General features: G+C 51.8%; 10 protein-coding genes across 10 annotated transcripts; 6 read left to right on the plus strand and 4 right to left on the minus strand.

Annotated features, from left to right (window-relative positions):
* Positions 1-185: 185 nt before the first annotated feature.
* COCVIDRAFT_29448 (hypothetical protein) lies at positions 186-1,076 on the plus strand (the record flags this gene model as incomplete). Its single annotated transcript, XM_014697839.1, has 4 exons — positions 186-220; positions 268-547; positions 611-797; positions 853-1,076. The coding sequence occupies 4 exons, from the start codon at positions 186-188 to the stop codon at positions 1,074-1,076; spliced, it is 726 nt and encodes a 241-aa protein (XP_014553325.1).
* Positions 1,077-1,346: 270 nt separating this feature from the next.
* COCVIDRAFT_40637 (hypothetical protein) lies at positions 1,347-1,883 on the plus strand (the record flags this gene model as incomplete). Its single annotated transcript, XM_014697840.1, has 3 exons — positions 1,347-1,386; positions 1,439-1,521; positions 1,599-1,883. 3 exons carry the CDS (start codon positions 1,347-1,349, stop codon positions 1,881-1,883), a joined length of 408 nt encoding a protein of 135 aa, XP_014553326.1.
* Positions 1,884-1,974: 91 nt separating this feature from the next.
* COCVIDRAFT_40638 (hypothetical protein) lies at positions 1,975-2,923 on the minus strand (the record flags this gene model as incomplete). Its single annotated transcript, XM_014697841.1, has 2 exons — positions 1,975-2,545; positions 2,601-2,923. The coding sequence occupies 2 exons, from the start codon at positions 2,921-2,923 to the stop codon at positions 1,975-1,977; spliced, it is 894 nt and encodes a 297-aa protein (XP_014553327.1).
* Positions 2,924-3,272: 349 nt separating this feature from the next.
* Positions 3,273-4,783, plus strand: COCVIDRAFT_18772 (hypothetical protein; the record flags this gene model as incomplete). Its single annotated transcript, XM_014697825.1, has 2 exons — positions 3,273-3,605; positions 3,656-4,783. 2 exons carry the CDS (start codon positions 3,273-3,275, stop codon positions 4,781-4,783), a joined length of 1,461 nt encoding a protein of 486 aa, XP_014553311.1.
* Positions 4,784-5,167: 384 nt separating this feature from the next.
* Positions 5,168-9,573, minus strand: COCVIDRAFT_18773 (hypothetical protein; the record flags this gene model as incomplete). Its single annotated transcript, XM_014697826.1, has 6 exons — positions 5,168-5,190; positions 5,363-6,249; positions 6,300-8,090; positions 8,141-9,150; positions 9,205-9,231; positions 9,334-9,573. 6 exons carry the CDS (start codon positions 9,571-9,573, stop codon positions 5,168-5,170), a joined length of 3,978 nt encoding a protein of 1,325 aa, XP_014553312.1.
* Positions 9,574-9,847: 274 nt separating this feature from the next.
* COCVIDRAFT_108018 (hypothetical protein) lies at positions 9,848-11,248 on the plus strand (the record flags this gene model as incomplete). The annotated part of the gene is made up of 1 exon (XM_014697842.1): positions 9,848-11,248. One exon carries the CDS (start codon positions 9,848-9,850, stop codon positions 11,246-11,248), a length of 1,401 nt encoding a protein of 466 aa, XP_014553328.1.
* Positions 11,249-11,449: 201 nt separating this feature from the next.
* Positions 11,450-12,778, minus strand: COCVIDRAFT_108017 (hypothetical protein; the record flags this gene model as incomplete). Its single annotated transcript, XM_014697843.1, has 4 exons — positions 11,450-12,372; positions 12,435-12,497; positions 12,551-12,600; positions 12,654-12,778. 4 exons carry the CDS (start codon positions 12,776-12,778, stop codon positions 11,450-11,452), a joined length of 1,161 nt encoding a protein of 386 aa, XP_014553329.1.
* A 259-nt stretch (positions 12,779-13,037) lies between these two features.
* Positions 13,038-14,240, plus strand: COCVIDRAFT_29455 (hypothetical protein; the record flags this gene model as incomplete). Its single annotated transcript, XM_014697844.1, has 2 exons — positions 13,038-13,311; positions 13,363-14,240. The coding sequence occupies 2 exons, from the start codon at positions 13,038-13,040 to the stop codon at positions 14,238-14,240; spliced, it is 1,152 nt and encodes a 383-aa protein (XP_014553330.1).
* A 301-nt stretch (positions 14,241-14,541) lies between these two features.
* On the minus strand, positions 14,542-16,636 carry COCVIDRAFT_40644 (hypothetical protein; the record flags this gene model as incomplete). Its single annotated transcript, XM_014697845.1, has 3 exons — positions 14,542-16,270; positions 16,322-16,571; positions 16,624-16,636. The coding sequence occupies 3 exons, from the start codon at positions 16,634-16,636 to the stop codon at positions 14,542-14,544; spliced, it is 1,992 nt and encodes a 663-aa protein (XP_014553331.1).
* A 240-nt stretch (positions 16,637-16,876) lies between these two features.
* On the plus strand, positions 16,877-18,039 carry COCVIDRAFT_107966 (hypothetical protein; the record flags this gene model as incomplete). Its single annotated transcript, XM_014697846.1, has 5 exons — positions 16,877-17,057; positions 17,280-17,417; positions 17,470-17,551; positions 17,603-17,668; positions 17,718-18,039. The coding sequence occupies 5 exons, from the start codon at positions 16,877-16,879 to the stop codon at positions 18,037-18,039; spliced, it is 789 nt and encodes a 262-aa protein (XP_014553332.1).
* Positions 18,040-18,331: the final 292 nt, after the last annotated feature.

An 18,331-nucleotide genomic window follows, 5' to 3' on the forward strand; every position in this document is an offset into this window, starting at 1 on the left:
ATATAGTCTAAGTGAACTGAAATGTGTAAGTCGCTGGCGTAACATGGTCATTCCATACCTCAGGTGTCGGGTCAAGCACACTTACCGAGGCTCGCTTATCGGGAGTGGGGTGAGTTCAGGTGTTTGCGACTATTCAGATCCACATGCAATTATTTGCCGCTGCAGTTTGACAACAAGGGATTAGTATGGTACCGATGATTGAAGACGACGACGATATTCCGTGAGTATTCTTGTCGTAGATGATGACGTACATACTAAGCAAACAAGACAGCTTTCGGGCGACGCCCTAGCAGCGCTTCAACAATTTTACGGCGAGCGGGATGAACGCGCAAAGCAGTTTGAAGATCTGAAAGCCAAGGCGGAAGATGACTTTGATGGAAAACTGTCCATGGATGTATTCACAGAAGATTGGAACGCAAGTCAGTTCTGGTACAGTGACGAGACTGCCACGGTCCTTGCGAAGCAACTTCTGGATGGCGCTACCGATGGGACGAGAATCGCAGTTGTATCAGCGCCCAGCGCTTTTATACAGCTAAAGAATTTGATCGTAAGTTGTGTTTGACGAACAACCTGAAAAAAAAACCCCCGCGCTGTATTGATGATTGCACAGAACTCAGGTGAAGTCCCATGTCGGCCGCAGATCAAACTTCTCGAATTCGACGAACGCTTTGCGGTCTTCAAAGAGTTTGTCCCATACGACTTTGAGAAAGCGATCCAGCTACCGCCTGAACTCAAAGGCTCGTTCGATGCTATCATTTGCGACCCGCCATTTCTGAGTCAAGACTGCCAGACTAAAGGTGAATTTTCACATTTCCTAAAAAGTCAGCGCATAACCCCGTTAACATGATATAGCCGCTCTGACTGTACGATGGCTGGCCAAGTCATGGTCACAAGACTCGCTTCGTCTTATTGTCTGCACTGGAGAGCGCATGGAGAGTTTGGTCACCGAGAAACTCTACGGCAAAGTAGGATTGAAGACTACAGACTATGAGATTATACACGCGAAAGGTTTGAGCAACGAGTTCAGGTGCTATTCCAACTTTGAATGCGAAGCATGGAAGTGGAAGTCATCATGACATGCAAAGTTGGCGTAATCCCAAACCTTAGCTAGAATATCAGACGACTATACCGACACACAATGTACTATTACCAAGTAATAAGCTTTTGTCAAAACCTGGTGATATATTGCGCAAGCAAGGCGAACTCGGCCGACCAAAGAGCTACCCCGCCACTTGCCCCTCGGTCAACCCCACTTCGCCCGGGAGCTCAGCCCTGCGCCGTCATCCAGAACTCCCCGTACCAACCCACGCACTAACCAACCAACATCGCAATTCACGAGTACCGCAATGTCTTCTGCTGCATGCATTTTTTGCAAGATCATCAAGGGTAGGTCTCAATTCCCACTAGTGCATTGTGACATACTAACGAGCTCCTATAGGCGAGATCCCTTCGATGAAGATCTTCGAGAGCGACAAGACACTTGCATTCCTCGACATTGGCCCATTGAGCAAGGGACACAGCGTAAGCCTCTTTCCAAACTTGCTTTCCTCTTTTCTTGAGAGTTGATAAACACAAACTAACATACGGCCTCACCTTAGCTCATCATCCCCAAGCACCACGGCGCAAAGCTCCACGATATACCCGACGACCAGCTCTCTGAAATCCTCGCCGTCACCAAGCGCATTGCTGTTGCACAGGATCTCAAGGACTACAATATTCTACAGAACAATGGTCGCATTGCGCATCAGGAGGTAGACCATGTGCATTTCCATTTGATTCCCAAGCCGAATGTGGAGGAGGGACTGACTGTTGGGTGGCCGACGAAGCCAGCGGATAAGACTGAGTTGGCCAAGTTGTTGGATGAGATCAAGAGCAAGATGTAGAGAGAATTCGATGTAATGAATAGAATAATTCATCAGAAACAGAAAACATGACCAATTGAACAAGCATCTTTTGGAAAATATGTCTTAAGTTTTACTCGCCCTTGAACACAGGTTTCCGCTTCTCTCTGAAAGCAAGAAGAGCCTCATCGCGATCCTTGGTCCTGACCACACGCTCGTACGCAGCATTCTCAGCCTTCTCGCCCAGCGCACATCCCTCGACAGCCGCCAGCGCAGCCCTGATAGCAATTGGTCCGCCCTCGCAAATGTTCATTGCCAGGTTGATCGCCTCTTCCAGGACCTTCTTCCTTGCAGCCCCTTCCTCTTTCGCAACCTCTGGGGTAATCTCCACCAACCGGTCGCATAGCCCCAGGAAATAAGCTTCAGGTGCCGCAACTCGTCGTCCAGTCAGAATCATATCGCGGGCGCGCGAGAGACCGATGACTGCAGGGAGGCGGTAAGTTCCTCCTGCGCCCGGTAGGATCGCAAGACGGGTTTCAGGCAGGGCGACCGTAGTCGTAGAACCAAAGATGCGCATATGTGTCGTAAGTGCTAATTCAAGACCGCCGCCAAACGCCGGTGCTGCAAGAGCGGAAATAGTAGGAATAGGCAATTGCGAAATCGATGTGAATGTTCCTCGTAGCGACGCGAGGAAGTTTGCTGTCCTGTAGCTACTCGTTAGCAATTGTTAGCATACTTTGAGGCGGAGATAGGATATACTCTTCCTGAGTAAATGTAGCTCGTTCTTTCAAGTCTGCGCCGGCGCAGAAACTCGAGTCGACATCGCTGGCCAGGATCAACGCCCGCGTTGGCCCATTGTCTCCCTCGTCATGGATGCTATTGACCTGATGGCTCAGCTCTGCGAGTAATTGCCTGGAAATCGCATTGCGCGCTGCGGGTCGATTCAAAGAGAGAATTCGTATGCTTCCGCAATGGGGCGCGGGAATGTTTTTGACATTGATGGCTGGGGTTTGTGCAGTTGCGAACGTGCGGGTTTGGATGGCGCGGTATATGATGCGGGGCGCGGGGCGAAGGAATGGCATTTTGAGCGGTAGACAGGAAGGTAGGTGGGTTAGTTTGGGTGTTGTAATGGGTTACATCAAAGCTATAGCGATCTAGTCCAAAGTCACGGCTACGGCATCAGCTGGGTTGCGGTTTGGTGACTTCATTGCCATGGACCGCGGTTAGCCGAGGCGGTTTCTTGCTGTGGGTAACGACAGGGATGGTTGCCTCTTCACTATAGCAACACCTTTTAGGCAACCAATTGGCAAATTCTCATAAAATGCTGTCCTCCAGTTCGCTGGGTTTTCCTCCTGGCCAATTATTTAACTTCACTTCCAGGCTACAGGGAAGTCACAAAAAGGTCACATTTGCTACTACTGGACCTGTGAGATGCTCGAAGCCACTGTAATGGACACGGTGCTGCAGAAGAGAGCTCAAATGAGACGTTGGCGTACTATTGACGCGCTGCCTTCGGAGCTAATGAAACAAGTAGTTTCGTATCTCGCTCCAACATGTGTTGAAGAGATGAAGCCAGGATGTAAACTAGACCTCCAAAATGCTAGCCTGGCGCATTCATGCTTGAGGGAATGGGCGACAGAATACCTATTCAGGGATATGACGTTGACACATATTTTGCCAGGAGCATCGTGTAATCTAGAGCGCTTTGCAACCACTAAGCAGAATGCCCACCTACTCGATTTTGTGACGCATATTGTTGTCCAGGTACAAGCAACCTGCCTGGAATCAAAAGCAAAGTTTACTAACTAACATAGGTTCCGCCAGCTATCCGAACTGATGATATGAGAATGGGAATATCTTATACTCCTGAAGGAGCCACTCGACAACGTCTATATCCACAGTATGATGGTTCACCTACTACGGAGTTGACGGACGAGCAACGAGAGTACTGGCTAAGATACCATGAAGCAATGGTAGAACCATTCTGCCAACTCTGGCGCTGGCGCCCACTCGTACATAGCGCTGAATGGAGTTTCGCCCGAATATTCGGTTACTTCAAAAACCTCACATCCATCTCCGTCGCATGCTGCGAACGAGTCGACCACCCCCAGTCAACCTGCACTCACACCTTTATCCAGCAAACCGGCAAATCCGTTGTTGAGCAAGAAACCCCCCGCTTCATAGAAGACCGAACCGTAAATCTCGCCTGGGCCAGTGCCATCATCGTTAGAAAAGCTCCATCACACGTCCAAACTCTCCAGCTCTCCCTCGCCAGTATAGACAACTACTCCCCAAATGGCACCGTCAGCGAAATCCTCAGACGCGGCTACATGTACCCCGAAGACGAGTTTCCCAACCTAGCCACCCTCACACGCCTCACCCTCAGCGTCCGCGGCACACCCGGTACCCATGGCCACTTCTCCCCCGCAAACAGCAGTACCACCTTCAACGCATTCTGGTTCTGGAAACTCATGATAAACAAAATGTTGCAGCTCCAACACCTCGAGCTCGTCGACGACCTGGATACATCATCTCAAACGAACTTCTCAGATCTAGACTATACAAATCACACTGCGTCGGTTCTTCCCTTGCTGCTCCCGTATCTCGAGCTTAACCAACTCAAGGTGCTAAGGCTGCGTGGGTTTGCGCTGCAGAAACAGGATTTGGCAAATGCACTTACGGGGCCGTGGCCGAGTCTGGAGAGAGTGGTGCTGAGTGGGATTCGGCTTATGGATGGGTCGGACGACGAGTATGCGGATGCGGAGCATATGGAGGGGTTTACGTGGTTGGAGGTTTGTCGTGGGTTTGTGGAGAAGCGGCCTGGTGTGAGGCTGGAGCTTGAGAGGCCGTATTCGACGTGTTTTGCGCTTGATGCGGTGGCTGTAGAGGAGAGGTTTGTGGGGGAATTAAGGAACATAGATGGGGTGGTTGTAACTCTTTGAAATAGGAGTTTGTCGAATGCAAACTGACTGAGTGGTGGTAATAGTAGGTAATTTCGATCTTCTTTATTGTTATTTATACTATATCACGCATCTCGGACCATCCAAGTAAATAGAACAAATCTCTCTATACATCTACTAACATGTTGAATATTTCATATCCTTTTTCTTTTCTAATTCAAATCATACGTGAAACGTGATGCTCGATGTTTCCATTTGTGCAATGGGCGATATTCATACTTGGAAACATTACTCATAAAGAGAAAAGCATCTTCAAAACCTAAGTACATTCCTAGTCGGAAAAGAAGAGGTAAACAAGAGCTAGATATAGCACTTTCGATGTATCTTATATTATAGCAATATTTATGAATGTACCACCTCATTCTCTCATTCTTGCATACACATACACACTACTGGGTATATCAGACAACATATCCTAGACTCAAGTACATGATCTGCATAAAACTACTACCTCGTATATACACCTGCCCATCTTCCCTCTCTTATCCCATCCAACTCATTCGCACTTCTATTACTCCGTACCCACAACTTCCCTTTCCCTGCAAACAACACACCCCCTACCCACCGCCTTCTTGATAACATGCGCATGTGCCACCTTCGCACCTACACTGCGTGTCCATCTGCCGCCGCTCTCTTGGGCGTCGTTTGCAAGCTGCTGCTGTAGTCCCGCTGCGACGCTTTCGCTTGCGTTTGTCTTTGGTAGAAGACATGCGAGGTGGAAGACGTGACCGCATGCGAAGCCGACAAGTGTGTCGCGAGAGGGTGGCAACGGAGTGGTTCCATCGCTGATGGCGGATTCTTCTTCGGCAGTGGGGAGAGTAAAGGGACGGTGGCAGCCGACACAGTGTCCGGGCGGAGCGTCGCCTTCTGGTGGGCCGGGTGGAGTAGGATCAATGTTCAGTGCATTAACTGTGTTCACGGCTTTTGTTGATTTGTCTGCTTTAGCCGTGAGTTTTGCGGCAGTCGCGGGATCCATGCCTTTAGTCTCGATATCGATTTGCCCCTTGGCGTGGTGGTGCTTTGCTTGTTTTCCGGAGAGGCCGCCATCGCAAGGAACAACTTCGAATTTGACACCGCGTTTCTGGCCAGAGCGCAATGTGTCCATGCCCGCTGCTACTTCACCACGCAGCACTCGTGCGACACCTTCGGAGATGGAATATTGAATTTCGTACTCGCGGACCATACGGCCAATGCCATCTCGTAGGCCTTCGATCTCAAGACCTTCGGGGATGCGGCGTACGAGCTTGATAGGATCAATTGCAGTACCGACTTCTTCGAGAAGACCGCGGATAAAATGCGGCTTGTCCATGGAGTATTCCAGCAGATCGTTCCAGAGATCAGGGTCGTCCTGTTCCTTGGCGAAAGAAATAGCGAAGCTGACATCGGAGAGTTTCTCAATGATGAGGTAGAGAGCACGCTTCGTTTGGCCCGTCTTGGAGAGGATATGTCTGGTTGGGGTCAGTAGCCAATTGTGGTAGCGGAAATGATGAGTACTTACACAAGTTCTGGAATATACTCTCTCCTCTCGCATTCTGCAGTTGCCTTGCTCAGATCGTAGCTCTGGGATTTGCGGAGGTACTCCATCAGCAGCGGTCGGTCATACTCTGCAAACAGCTCAACCATGAGGTCTGCAAACTCTTCAGCAACAAGCTTGCCATCGGCTACCAAACGATCTTCAGCTACTCGTTCTTTGGCTGTCTTAGCAGTGCGCTCATGCATCTCCGGCTTCCAAAGCTTCCGCAGATAGAAGTGTAAAAAGGGCCTGAACGACGGTCCCTTGGCCTGCAGTTGACTCTCGACATCACTTGCTGGAATGGTGCCTCGGCAACCCTCCTCGACAAGGACATTGATAGCTTCTGCCGATGCCTCTTCCAACTCCTCCAGTTTTGTTGATGCTGACTTCATCAGCTCTTTAGAGACACCCATCATAATGAATCCAGGGATATCATCACGGACAGCTTCCACAAGATGAAAGTCGCGTATGAGGGTCATGGCTGCCTCTGAATTCTGCAGGCGGATATAGCAACGCAGTGCCTCTCTCTGCCGACCACTTGCCAGGAACAACTTCGCCAAGCCGTCTTGCAATATTCGCCAATCTCTCCCTTGCACATCTCCTTCGATAGACTCTTCAGTGACATCGCCAGCAGAGAGTTTACTCTTGATAGCCTCGATGACACTATTAATGTCAAACAGATCAGGATCCCAATCTTCGAGCAGATGCTTGAAGCGTATGCGGTCGTGAATGATGTAGTGCCCAAGGATCACTTCATACACCATGGAAGGTAGTGGTGGTTGTATCGGTTTCTTGGGGACGTACGGCGAAATCTCGTTGAAATGATTCGTCTGGGCGAATTTCCACACCCAGTGTTCCCATCGCGCGGAAGTCCCGAGTACACGTCCCGCCACCTTGCCTGCTTGTTTCCAGTCGCCCGCACTGACGAGCTGTTGTACCCATAAATCTCCGATTCTGCGCTTCTCTTTCTCTACCGCCGAGTTCTGATTAGCCCTTGTGGCAGACAGTGTTGTTTGAGAATCGTCATCGGCGAAGAACTCGTGCAAGCTTCCTTGCTTGTTTACTGGCGTACCAGTATCAGAGGCGTCTGATGGTATCTGTACGACTGACGAGATAATCTCAGGATGATCCTCTAAAAGCTCCCATGCATCTTTATAGTTTTCATGTTCCAGCTCCCACTGGAAATGATCGGAAAGCTCTCGCTTAATAGCCAATACACAGTCATATGGACTTTGTATGAAAACCTTTAGACCTGCGCTGGCAGCATTTGGATGTACCGGTTGTTGGCGCTTAGTAGGTGTTGAACCAGAAATGTTTCCAGCACTGGCCGAAGACATGGATGGCGCTCTCGATGGCGGCTTGTCAGAGCCGATTTGAAGGTTCATAACACTGGCTCCAGAACTAAATATACGTGCTGCACTCGCGCCAACATCCCATATTCCTCCACCGATAGCCTCCAATGCGCTTCTTTGCGCAGGAGTCATCGTCTTCGGATGTGGGACGTAGAGGGTGCCCAAGTGGTAATCAGCAGCTGAAAGGCTTTCATATCTACTGACGGTTAAAGAGTCAACTTCAACCTCATCAGAGGTTGCAGCATCTATGAGTTTGAGTTCTGGAGAGAGACCGTTTGTGCGACGCTGTCTTCCTCCGCGGGGAGTAGTATCCGGGCCGGATACGGGGTTGTCATCATCGTCGCGTGTCCGGTATGCAAGAACAAGAAGTAAAGAAGGGGTATAAAGCGAAATGCCAGAAACAATACAGTCGTCGAAATGAATGCTAGGAGATTGTTAGAAATGTATAGATATCGATATGTGAGGGTAGCATACCAGCGGATGACATCGGCGGTTCCAACCGATCTCTCACCCACATTGCGGCCAACACCAGATCCACCAGGGCGCACGTGAACGATCCAAGCAGTGTCTCCCCATCCTATGATGAGCTTTTCCATGTTCTTCTTGTTCCCTTCCTTGGTAGGTTGGGAAGATCGGTTGTGCGGTAGTGTAGCATCGGCCTTATCCACAAGGTGGTGTCCATTCATACTCATGATAGCATCGTCATCAGACTCGAGCGACTGGTCGTCAATCCATTCTATTCGCGGTTTCCATACGCTGGCCATGTCTTGCCATACGCGGCGATTTGGTTTTTCGATGATGCCGATTCTCTTCCAGGCATCGTCTGAATCTGCGCTGTCCAGGTGCAGGTCCGTTCGCATTAGGCGCACGCCGTGTTCATTTGCCCAGGCTACAAACTTGCCAGACAGAGACCACTTTATGGCGGTGATGGTGCCTTCACCCGAATGCAAAATGGTGTCTCTGCCTCCATGCCCACCGAGACCTATTGCGCCGAGCCACCCATGTGCAGCCTGCGATGCCGCGCTGGTGTTGGCGTTGGATCGCACGCCTATGGGTCCACCAACGGTGTGGATCAACTCACCAGCCAGTCCACCAGACAAGTACGAGCGGTCGTTTTTGTAGTCAGGCGAGAGAGCTACGGCTTGCACTGGGCGGCCGAAATTGCGTAGCGTAACATCCTTTGGGTCAACGAGTGAAGACACACAGACATGTCCGTCTATAGACGAGGAAGCAATATATATCTGGTTCGAGGGCGTAGGCGGGACTTGGGCTTGGCGCGGTGCGCGAGGAGACGAAGTGTTACCTGCTGGCGAGTCGGTTCGTCGAGAGGAAGCATTTGCCTGGTCGGCAGACCTCAGGTCCGAGGCGGAGGGCACAAAGGGCTGGGAGGCAAGCAGTGGCGATACAGAGAGAGCGGTGACCGAGGCGGCAGGGTGGGCATTGTAGGTGCGCAGGATGTTGAAGGCAGGTAAGTTCAACGCGTGCTATTTGGGTCAGCATGGCGGCGCGACAAGGGCTGGGCTAGGACAGGGACTTACGATGTTTCCATTGTGGGTACCTATAATCTACATGGACATACAGTGTTAGCATATGGCCCGCAAGATGCAATCCAATCCAAACATGCTCTACACATGTACCAGAGGGAAAGCTGGGAGCTATGACCGTACCATCTTGTCTCCAGCGACCATGAAGGTGGCCGTCGCGTCACCATTGCGGTATATAGGGCCCAAGTCTCTGGTGAGGCGACTGTACTTGAGCTTGGGCTCCTCGTCGACATCGTCGTCGGCCGTGTCTTCGTCGTCTTCGTCGTCGTCCGAGTCCGGCTCGATAGTCTGCTGGGCCTTTTGCAGGCGGGCGTCGTCGCGCGCCTTGGGCAGCGGAGCGTCGTCGATATTTTCCGCCGCCATGCTGGCGACATGAGCTGCGACAGGCGGACAAGAGGCGTAGAAGACGCTCCGGGCGCGCCGAGTGTGGAGAGATGCGAGGTTGACAATGGCCCTGTCGATCTGAGCCTATGATGCTGGCCAAGCCGATTCCCGCGGACTTGCAAGGGTCTATGCTTCTCCTCCGCACTACTCCACCCACCTTTCTGCTGGGTACATTAATGTCGACGTGGGATGCTGAGTCTTGCCTAGGCGCTGACCTGCTGCAAGCCATGTCCGACACGCTCCTGCGCTGGCCATGACGAGCATCCGACCCTGCTACTTCCAGAGCCTGACACGATGTCTTGCTCCCACTGCCCGTCTGCCACGTAAAGCCCGGCCCACGCTGCAATTCTCGCCCATTCCCGCAAAAAGGCCGTTTTCTTCGACGATACCATGTAGCAAAAGGATAGACGCTGCGCAAAAGAGTGAAGATGCAGCAAGCAAAGAGGAATTGCCCAAAGAATACCAAGACAAGCCAGACCGCAAGACCAGTCGAAAAAATGCCGGAAAAACATCGTCGCTGCGCAGTGTGGCAGTCGAAGCACAGCGGTCACGAGCTTTTATAAAATCTAGAGGAAGGACGCGCTTCATTGATCCAGATGCTCAGACCAAGACTGTGACTGCCTACTGTGCTGCAGAGACATACGACATCTCTGCCGCCGCTCGCCTCGTCAAGGCCCAAGGCTACGACCTCGATCCCTTCCAGACGGGCCTGTATCCCCAAGTCATTCACGTGCAGACTTCCGACCGCCCTTCTGAGTTTAAGGATTTCCAGCAAGGCGACATCTTCATCTTCCCGTCCGGCACAGTCGTAACATGGAATGTCCGCGAACGAGAGGCCCTGCGACTCGTCAACCAAGTGCTCCCCGCCGCAGCCGAAGGATCGCATCTTGACATGCTCGAAACAGAAGACCTCGAGTACCTCGAAGACCCTAGCAAAGAAACCAGCGAAGTAGTCGGCGACACTATTGTCCTGGGCACAAAAGCCGAGCCCCCCTCTGACAACGGTTCGCTGTCAGGAGCAGACGAGCTTGACCAACAGCGCCACGAAGTCGACACCATCCTCGCCAAAATCGCCTTCTCTTCCGGTCTCGCCCGCAGCACTAAGCTCGCCGTCCTCGAAACCCTCTTGTCAGCATACCAGCACTCGACTCGCGACATCCCCACCATGCTCGCCTCATCCAAGACCTTCTCCCCTCGCCGCAGCGCCCCCTTCACCCGCTCCTTCATCCTACGCAAGACAGGCGAGCTACTCTCTCTGCGCGCTCAGCTAAATCTCTACTCTGAACTAACCGACTCCATGCCCGACATCTTCTGGGACTCACGCCACGAGCTGGGTCTAGGCGAATACTACGACCAAGTCGGCCGCGCCCTCGACGTAGGCGTCCGCATCAAGGTACTCAACGAGAAAATCGGATTCGCCCAGGAAATCGCCAGTGTCTTGCGCGAGCAGTTGAGCGAGAAACACGGTTTGCGACTCGAATGGGCCATTATCGCTCTCATCGCTGTAGAAGTTGCGCTGGAGTTTTATCGTCACTGGAATGAAGGCACAGAGAGAGACGATCCCGATAGCACCGAAGCGTTGCTGAGAAAGTACCTTGAGAACTTGGCCAAAGACAAGAGGACAGAGTCTACGTCGCAGCGGGAACAAGCATGATAGTGATTAGGCCAAAGAAACAAATAAACAGACAAACAAACAAAGCATATGATACCCCACTCAAATCAACACTGATTATCCATTTCATTTTGGCTTTTTGACAAATTTCCATTGCACACAAAGTGAAACAGCCATCCCTGGCTTCTACTGACTGCAGGGCAATGCATACGCTCAAATATTTACAAAGCAAAGCTTGCCCCACTATTGGTCGTCAATGACATGCAGATACTTCTTCTCCTCCCGCTTCTCCTTCTCGCTCATCGGCGGCAGATCGTAGTAACTCGAGCTTCGGTAGCCCTTGAGGTACTCGAACGTCATGCTCTTAAGCTCCACCGGCTCAATCTCCAGGTCCTTGAACGTCTTGGCGCTCTTGTCAATCTCCTGGTCGATGAACTCGCGCTCAACCTCGTCCGCAGAGTGGATGGGCCACCAGAGCAGCTTGTTCGCATAGTGCGCAATGGGCTTGAGAATCTTCTTGGGCACGTTGACGTGGCGGCGCGGCTTCATCGCCTCCTTCTCTACGAGCTCGTTGATCTCGGCCATCGAGTACTCGGTAGGGCCATAGAGTTCGTATGTCTCGGCAGCAGTTGTGTCGTCGTGCAGCATGCGCTCAAGAGCCATACCAACATCAATGACGTGAACCGGGCGGAGACGCTCCTCCAGGTTGTTCGACGTGATGATGTTGGTGGGGGAAGCAAGACGGTGAAGAAGACGATCCTCGAAACCAAACATGGGTGCGGGTCGGACAATGGTCGTCTCTGGGTAGATGGACCGGGCTACCTGCTCACCCCTGGCCTTGGTGCGGTAGAACTCTGATGGCGAGTCGAGGCGGGCGCTGTGCGAAGAGACATGAACAAATCGGTCAATGTCGTACTTGGCAACGGCATCCGCGATGCGTTCTGTTCCGTGAACGTGCACATCTTCGAGGTCGAAGTTCTTGGTGGGGTAGTCACGGCCAATAAGGTTGTAGACAATGTCAGAGTGTCGCACGCTCTCCTCAATCGACTGAGTGTTTCGAAGATCCATTTCCAGGAAGACGACCCTGCCCAGATCTCCAGCAACCTTCAAATGGCGCTTTGCCATTTCCTCTCGGAAAGGCACTATCACCGTGCATCCTGAACGAGCTATTCCTTCTAGTTAGCGCGACATGGCTCCTCGGTTTCCGTCTGCAGGCATCATGGCATACCCAGTCTGTTCACAATGTATCGTCCAAGGAAGCCAGTGGCTCCAAAGACAGTCGCGGTGTATCCTGAATATGTGTGAGCGGATCGTCTAGAATGCGTCCTCAGGACCGCAGCGCACCTCCGAGCGAGGACCGTCCACCAGAAACAGTCAGAATAGGCTTTCCAGTCCTAAACGTGTATCAGTATTCCGTTTGCGCGTAGAACAGAGGGGTATATCGCACCTAGTGATCCTGACATCCGAGTTGAGTTGTTGCCGGCAAACTGAGGTGGAGAAGCTGGCTACGCGCTTGGAGGGCAATTGAACCGACAGCGCCACTGGCGACCGAGCGCAGCGGAGTGGCAGCATGGTTGCGACGTTCAATGGCTGCTGAGATGTCGAATAGAACGGCTTGCGAGGTAGCTGGGATGAAGGGACGTCGGTGGTGATGGGGCTTGGCGGTATGCGCTAATCATAGCTTCCGCCGCAACGCCATCAGAGCATCGGCATCCCGCACTCAAACATACACGCCGCTCTTGTGCTCCACCTCAACACCAACACAGCCACTACCTTTTGATCAGTCAACCACAGCCTCTCCTTACCAAATCACTGTAGACTGTCCACAATCATGGCCATGGATACAGATGCCATCCCAAACCTTCTGGGCGACGCGCGGGACGAGGCACCGGAGGAGCTACAGGAGTACTTCATCGCCTTTGAGGACTTTTGGGAGCGGAAGCTATGGCACGAACTGACAGATAAGCTTATCGAATTCTTCGATCATTCCGGAAGCGCAAAACAGAGGATACCCTTCTTTGAGAACTTCATCAAGACATTCGCCAACAAGATCAACCAGCTCAAGCTCGTCACCTTGGGCCTGAACGCAGCATCACAGTACCAGGGTAGGTCAAAACAGTCTGGGACCAATGAATTGCCAGCGCTGACTTGAGCAGATGACAAGGAGCGCCTCGCATTTGTCAACGAACTCGCAAAGAGCGTCAACAAGCCAGCCTCACAAGACGCCTACGTATACGCCACAGTCGCTGCTGCCAGCATACAGCTACGGTTACGGGACGAAGAGGGTGCGAAGAAGAAGCTCGATGAGTGTGAGCAAATAATCGATCAGTTCGACTCAGTGGAGACTGTTGTCCATGCTTCATTCTACCGTGCAAGCGCCGAGTACTACAAGTCGAAGCATGAGTTCGCCGCATACTACAAGAACGCATTGCTTTTCCTCGCCTGTGTCGACCTCAACGATCTCGAACTCCGCGAGCGCCAGTCCCGCGCATACGATCTCAGCATTGCCGCGCTTGTCTCCGACTCCATCTATAACTTTGGAGAGTTGCTGCTGCATCCTATCCTTGACTCACTGGTCAATACCCCACATGCATGGCTGCGCGATCTTTTGTTTGCCTTCAACCGGGGCGACTTAATGGCCTACGATGTCCTCTCGAACAACATTACAAAGGTCCCGCTTCTCAAAGAGCACCAGACCTTCCTCTACCAGAAGATCTCTCTCTCTGCCCTTACAGAGACCGTCTTCCGCCGCCCACCACACGACCGCGCCATGACGTTTTCCGAGATCTCTCAAGAGACCAAGGTACAGCCCAACGAGATTGAGCATTTGATCATGAAGGCGCTGAGCTTGGGCTTGTTGAAGGGTCAGATTGATCAGGTGGCGGAGATTGCGCGCATCAACTGGGTACAACCAAAGGTGCTGGATATGAAGCAGATTGAGGGTATGAGGACACGTCTCAAGGAGTGGGACGCCAGCGTCAATCAGCTGGGCAACTGGATCGAGGGTGTAGGCAAAGACGTGTGGGCTGCTTGAGTGGGGTATGGCCCTGGCCTGTCACATCCACCCAGAACCTTATTGGAAAAAAATAAGAGGGCAGTCTCCAATCCGTTGAGGCATGACACCTCATAGCTGTATAGGAGACTCACACTATGTAATCATAGATAATCGGCGTCGTAGTCTGACACGATTGACGAATGAAAGGACTCATCACGACACGAATACTATATCTTTTGATTATTCCACCATCTCCGTGATGATATCTCTAGACCTTCTCGGTCACAGCGTACTATACAAATACACCTTCTACCTTTTGAACCTAACAGCATACATCGTTCTAATAATCCCACATACCTGTTCCAACAACAACCGCACCCACCAACCACGCGGGGAACCAAACCAACCAAAACACAACCTGCGTCCACATACCCCAAACATGCCACCCAATCGCACTCTGCACCAGCACCTCCATCAAATCCGCATCGATGAGCCTCGTCCCCGTCTGCACAATCAAACAAGGGTTCAAAAGCGCAAGAAGCAGTAACTGCAAAGCCGTAGCCCCATTATGCGTGGTCTTGCGCACAAAACTAAGCGGGACACATGCCACACCGACGATAACGCTGAGCGAGAAGTTCAGCGTGGCCAGCGCAGCAAGGAACATTCCTAGCAGTAGCAAAGAAAAGCATTGCAGGAGACACAGAGCCTGGGGGTTGAGGATCTCGGGAGCGGACCAGGAGAAGAGGAAAGTAGCGCCTATGGGGAGGATGGTGGTGATGTTGCAGGCTGTGATGAAGAGGCCAGGGAGGTGGTCTGCGTCCCAGTTGCTGAAAAGGTAGAGGGGGACGAGGCCAACTGCGTGGGCGACGAGGACGAGGACCAGGGGTGGGAGGAGGTGGCGTTCTGTTACTTTTGTTGCAGCGGTGGGGACGACGGCGATAGAATCGTCTTTTTTGATGACTTTTGTGGCGCGTTCTTCCTTCTTGGATTCTTTCTCCTTGGTTTCCTCCTTTTCTTCCTTTTCTTCCCTCTCGAGATCTTCCTTATCTAGTTTGTCCGTTCCAGAAGCGTCCTTTTCAGCCGAGCTCGACTTGGAATCAGCTGGTTTGGGCTTTGTAGCTTTGGGCTTTGTAGCTGCGGGATTTTCAAGGGGCTCTGAAACCCGTCCACTCTTGACCCAGAGTGCCATTGCGGCGATGCTAAAGTTGATAGCAATCATCATGGCAGATGGCAGGTATGTGCCAATACTAACGAACCGCTTATCCTGCAACAAGAGGTAGAAGAAGAAACTCTGGTGGAAATGCTCGAGAAGGTTGTTCAAGCTGCGGAACAGCGATTCAATCGTCTTTCCAAGCGACATCTCGTCATGCCAGCCATTTCCGACTGTCACCAGGGTAATGGCATCGACATGGTACGGAATGAATGAGGAGTGAGGTCCGGTTGCGTGGCCAAGACCTTGCGAAAGCATGCCTCGAAGCATCGTCTGCAGGCGCTCCTTGTAGGAATCGCCGTGATTCCACATGCGTTGAATAACACAGTCAATGCCTAGTTGACCAGATGCAATCTGGACCGCAGTGTTGATCAAATCGAGATTGGGAAGCTGCCCATTGATGCCATCGTACACAACATGCAGCTTATCGTAGCGGTGGCCCCATGGACCAGCGGGATAGTCAACCGCAACAGCTCCTTGTAATGCCCCGCTCTTGATCTTCAAACTCTCTACATATTGCTTGTCGTGTCCTTCGTGGTATGCATCAACCCAGGCCTGGGATCCAATTGTGCTATCTCCAGTAACAAGGAAAATAATGTCTTTGCTCCATAGGCTCCAGCGCTTGAAGTAGCGTGCGAGAGTGAGAACCAATGCGACGCCCGAGTTGTTCATCTCGCCTTCCATGTTTGTCCAAGCTCCGATCAGCACAATGGCTTCGGTAGCGTCAGCGCGAGGGCCTTGGAGTATGGCATAGACATTTTCGTTTGCGATGGTGCGGTTCGAGACGGTATAGTTGTAGTGCTGGGTCGCAACCTTGAGGTTTTGTTCGCGGAAGATGGCCTCGAGCTTCTGGGATCGCCTGTGGTACAGTCAGCTTCTTTGGTCTGTCTGTCGGGGCGAATTGACCTACTCTGGCACTGGGCTGTCTTTCAAGGCGTGGACCTCATGGCGATAGGCGCGGAAGACGTTGTGTTCACTGCCAGTAAAGTACGTATGTACCTGTCCCGGAAGCAGCGCATTCTCCGATATATATGTCCTTCGCGAGTACTCGTTCAGTGGAAGTACCAGCAACCATCCTATGCCGACAATGACTAGGAGAGCAGAAAGATAGGGCGGTATCTTTAGCAGGCGTTTGTCTTGCCGGAGCGCCAGTAGTGATGCTTGGCTTGTTAGCAATGACCCCTCTTATTTGATACGAATCGCCGCACTTACAGAGCAATGCCATGGTGGCGCCTTGATCTGCACCTCGTGTGAGAAAGCAGAAGAAAGAATAGGAGTCGTGTCCTCCTGGCGGCCCAGCATTCCAAGGCAATCTGTCTGGGAAGGTGGTCCAGTCGAGCGCGGCGGGAGGATCACACTAGTGCAACGCGGGCCTGGACCCTAGTCTCGTACTTATCTCGTGTCCGCTCGTCTTCCCGCGCAGTAGCAGCAGTAGCATTAGCAGCAGCAACAACGCGCTCCGATCATGCCTGCGCCTTCGCTGCCCCAGTTCAACCCCGCGCGCATACGTTCCTATATCCTGCGCCTGCCCTTCTGCACAAAGGTCGTTGTCGCCGCCATTGTCGGATTATGGATCGCTACTATTCCATTTCCCTGGATTCGGGACGTTGGGCGCTTGGAACCTGCCAAGATGAACTTTACGCAGAGTATGTGCTTTTCTCGATTCCCAGGCAGAGAATGTGTAGGGCTTGGTCGCTTGCACTTTGGTGGCGGATTGCGGCGCTTCCGGAAGCCCGTCGGTTGCGATGGAGAACTAGGAACTCGAAGGGTTGATGTGCGACTATTCATCCGAAGATACAAGAGTTGGAATACGGCGCGGCCTGTCTGAAGATTAGTTTGGATGTAATGCTAATAGAATATGTGTACAGTGCACCGACTTAACCTGTTTCCCGTCTTACACTGGAACTTCATCCATATGATCTTCAATCTCTTCGCAGTCACGCCACTGATTGAGCGCTTCGAGTCGGAATACGGAACACTTGTTACATTGGCACTGTTCACTGGGCGTAAGAAGACTAGTCATGGTATAATCGAGCATTGACGCTGACCATATGGCAGCTTTTGGAACCATACCCGGAGGCGTATACACACTGTTAGAGAAGTTCGTTCTGAGGAGCAACACCGCCGTCATGGGTGCGAGGTATGTGGATCAATTCATACCGGGCTATATTGTAGTACTAACACAATACAGTGTATGGGTGTTCCTCCTCCTCTCGGCCGAAGTAATGAAGACACAAAAGACAAATCCCTACTTCAGGTACCTTCCCCTCTAATCTCCCACCTCCCATCCACTAACCCCACGGTAGTGTCGGACCTTACAAGATCCCCACCTGGACAACCCCCCTCATCCTGATCGTCATAACCAGCATCCTCGTCCCCTACGTCAGCCTCGTCGGCCACCTCTGCGGCGCAGGCCTCGGTTACCTCTGGGCAACCGGCTACATCAAGTTCCTCGTCCCACACGAGAAGATCCTCCGGTGGATCGAAACAAAACTCAACTTATTAGGACGACTCCCGCATTACGTCAGTGTAGACCAGAAGACATATGGTCGGTACGGTGTCCTCCCTACAACAGGCATCCCCTTGGGCCCCAGGAGTCCGGATGTGGGACAACGTCTTGGTCCATAGTTCTACGACAATCCAAAGTATACATTCTGAGCCTAGATCTGAAACTAGACCAGCTCATTGGCATTTTTTCTTTCTTCCTTCATTGCATCAAGTATGGAGTTTTTTTGAAACATCGCAGAGTGGCGCAAAAGAAAAGGTCGTTTCTTGTAAACACAGCATGTTACTCTGTGATCAGGCTCTTTTTTTTCTTTCTTTTGCATACAGTTATGTAGTCAATGTGCTATGATATAATTTGTAATACCTCCAAAAGTAACTTTGTTTATTTCCTCGATACATACTTCCCTCTTTGACT

The sequence above is a fragment of the Bipolaris victoriae genome, assembly GCF_000527765.1.
Source record: "Bipolaris victoriae FI3 unplaced genomic scaffold scaffold_89, whole genome shotgun sequence".
In the NCBI taxonomy this organism is placed as follows: domain Eukaryota; kingdom Fungi; phylum Ascomycota; class Dothideomycetes; order Pleosporales; family Pleosporaceae; genus Bipolaris; species Bipolaris victoriae.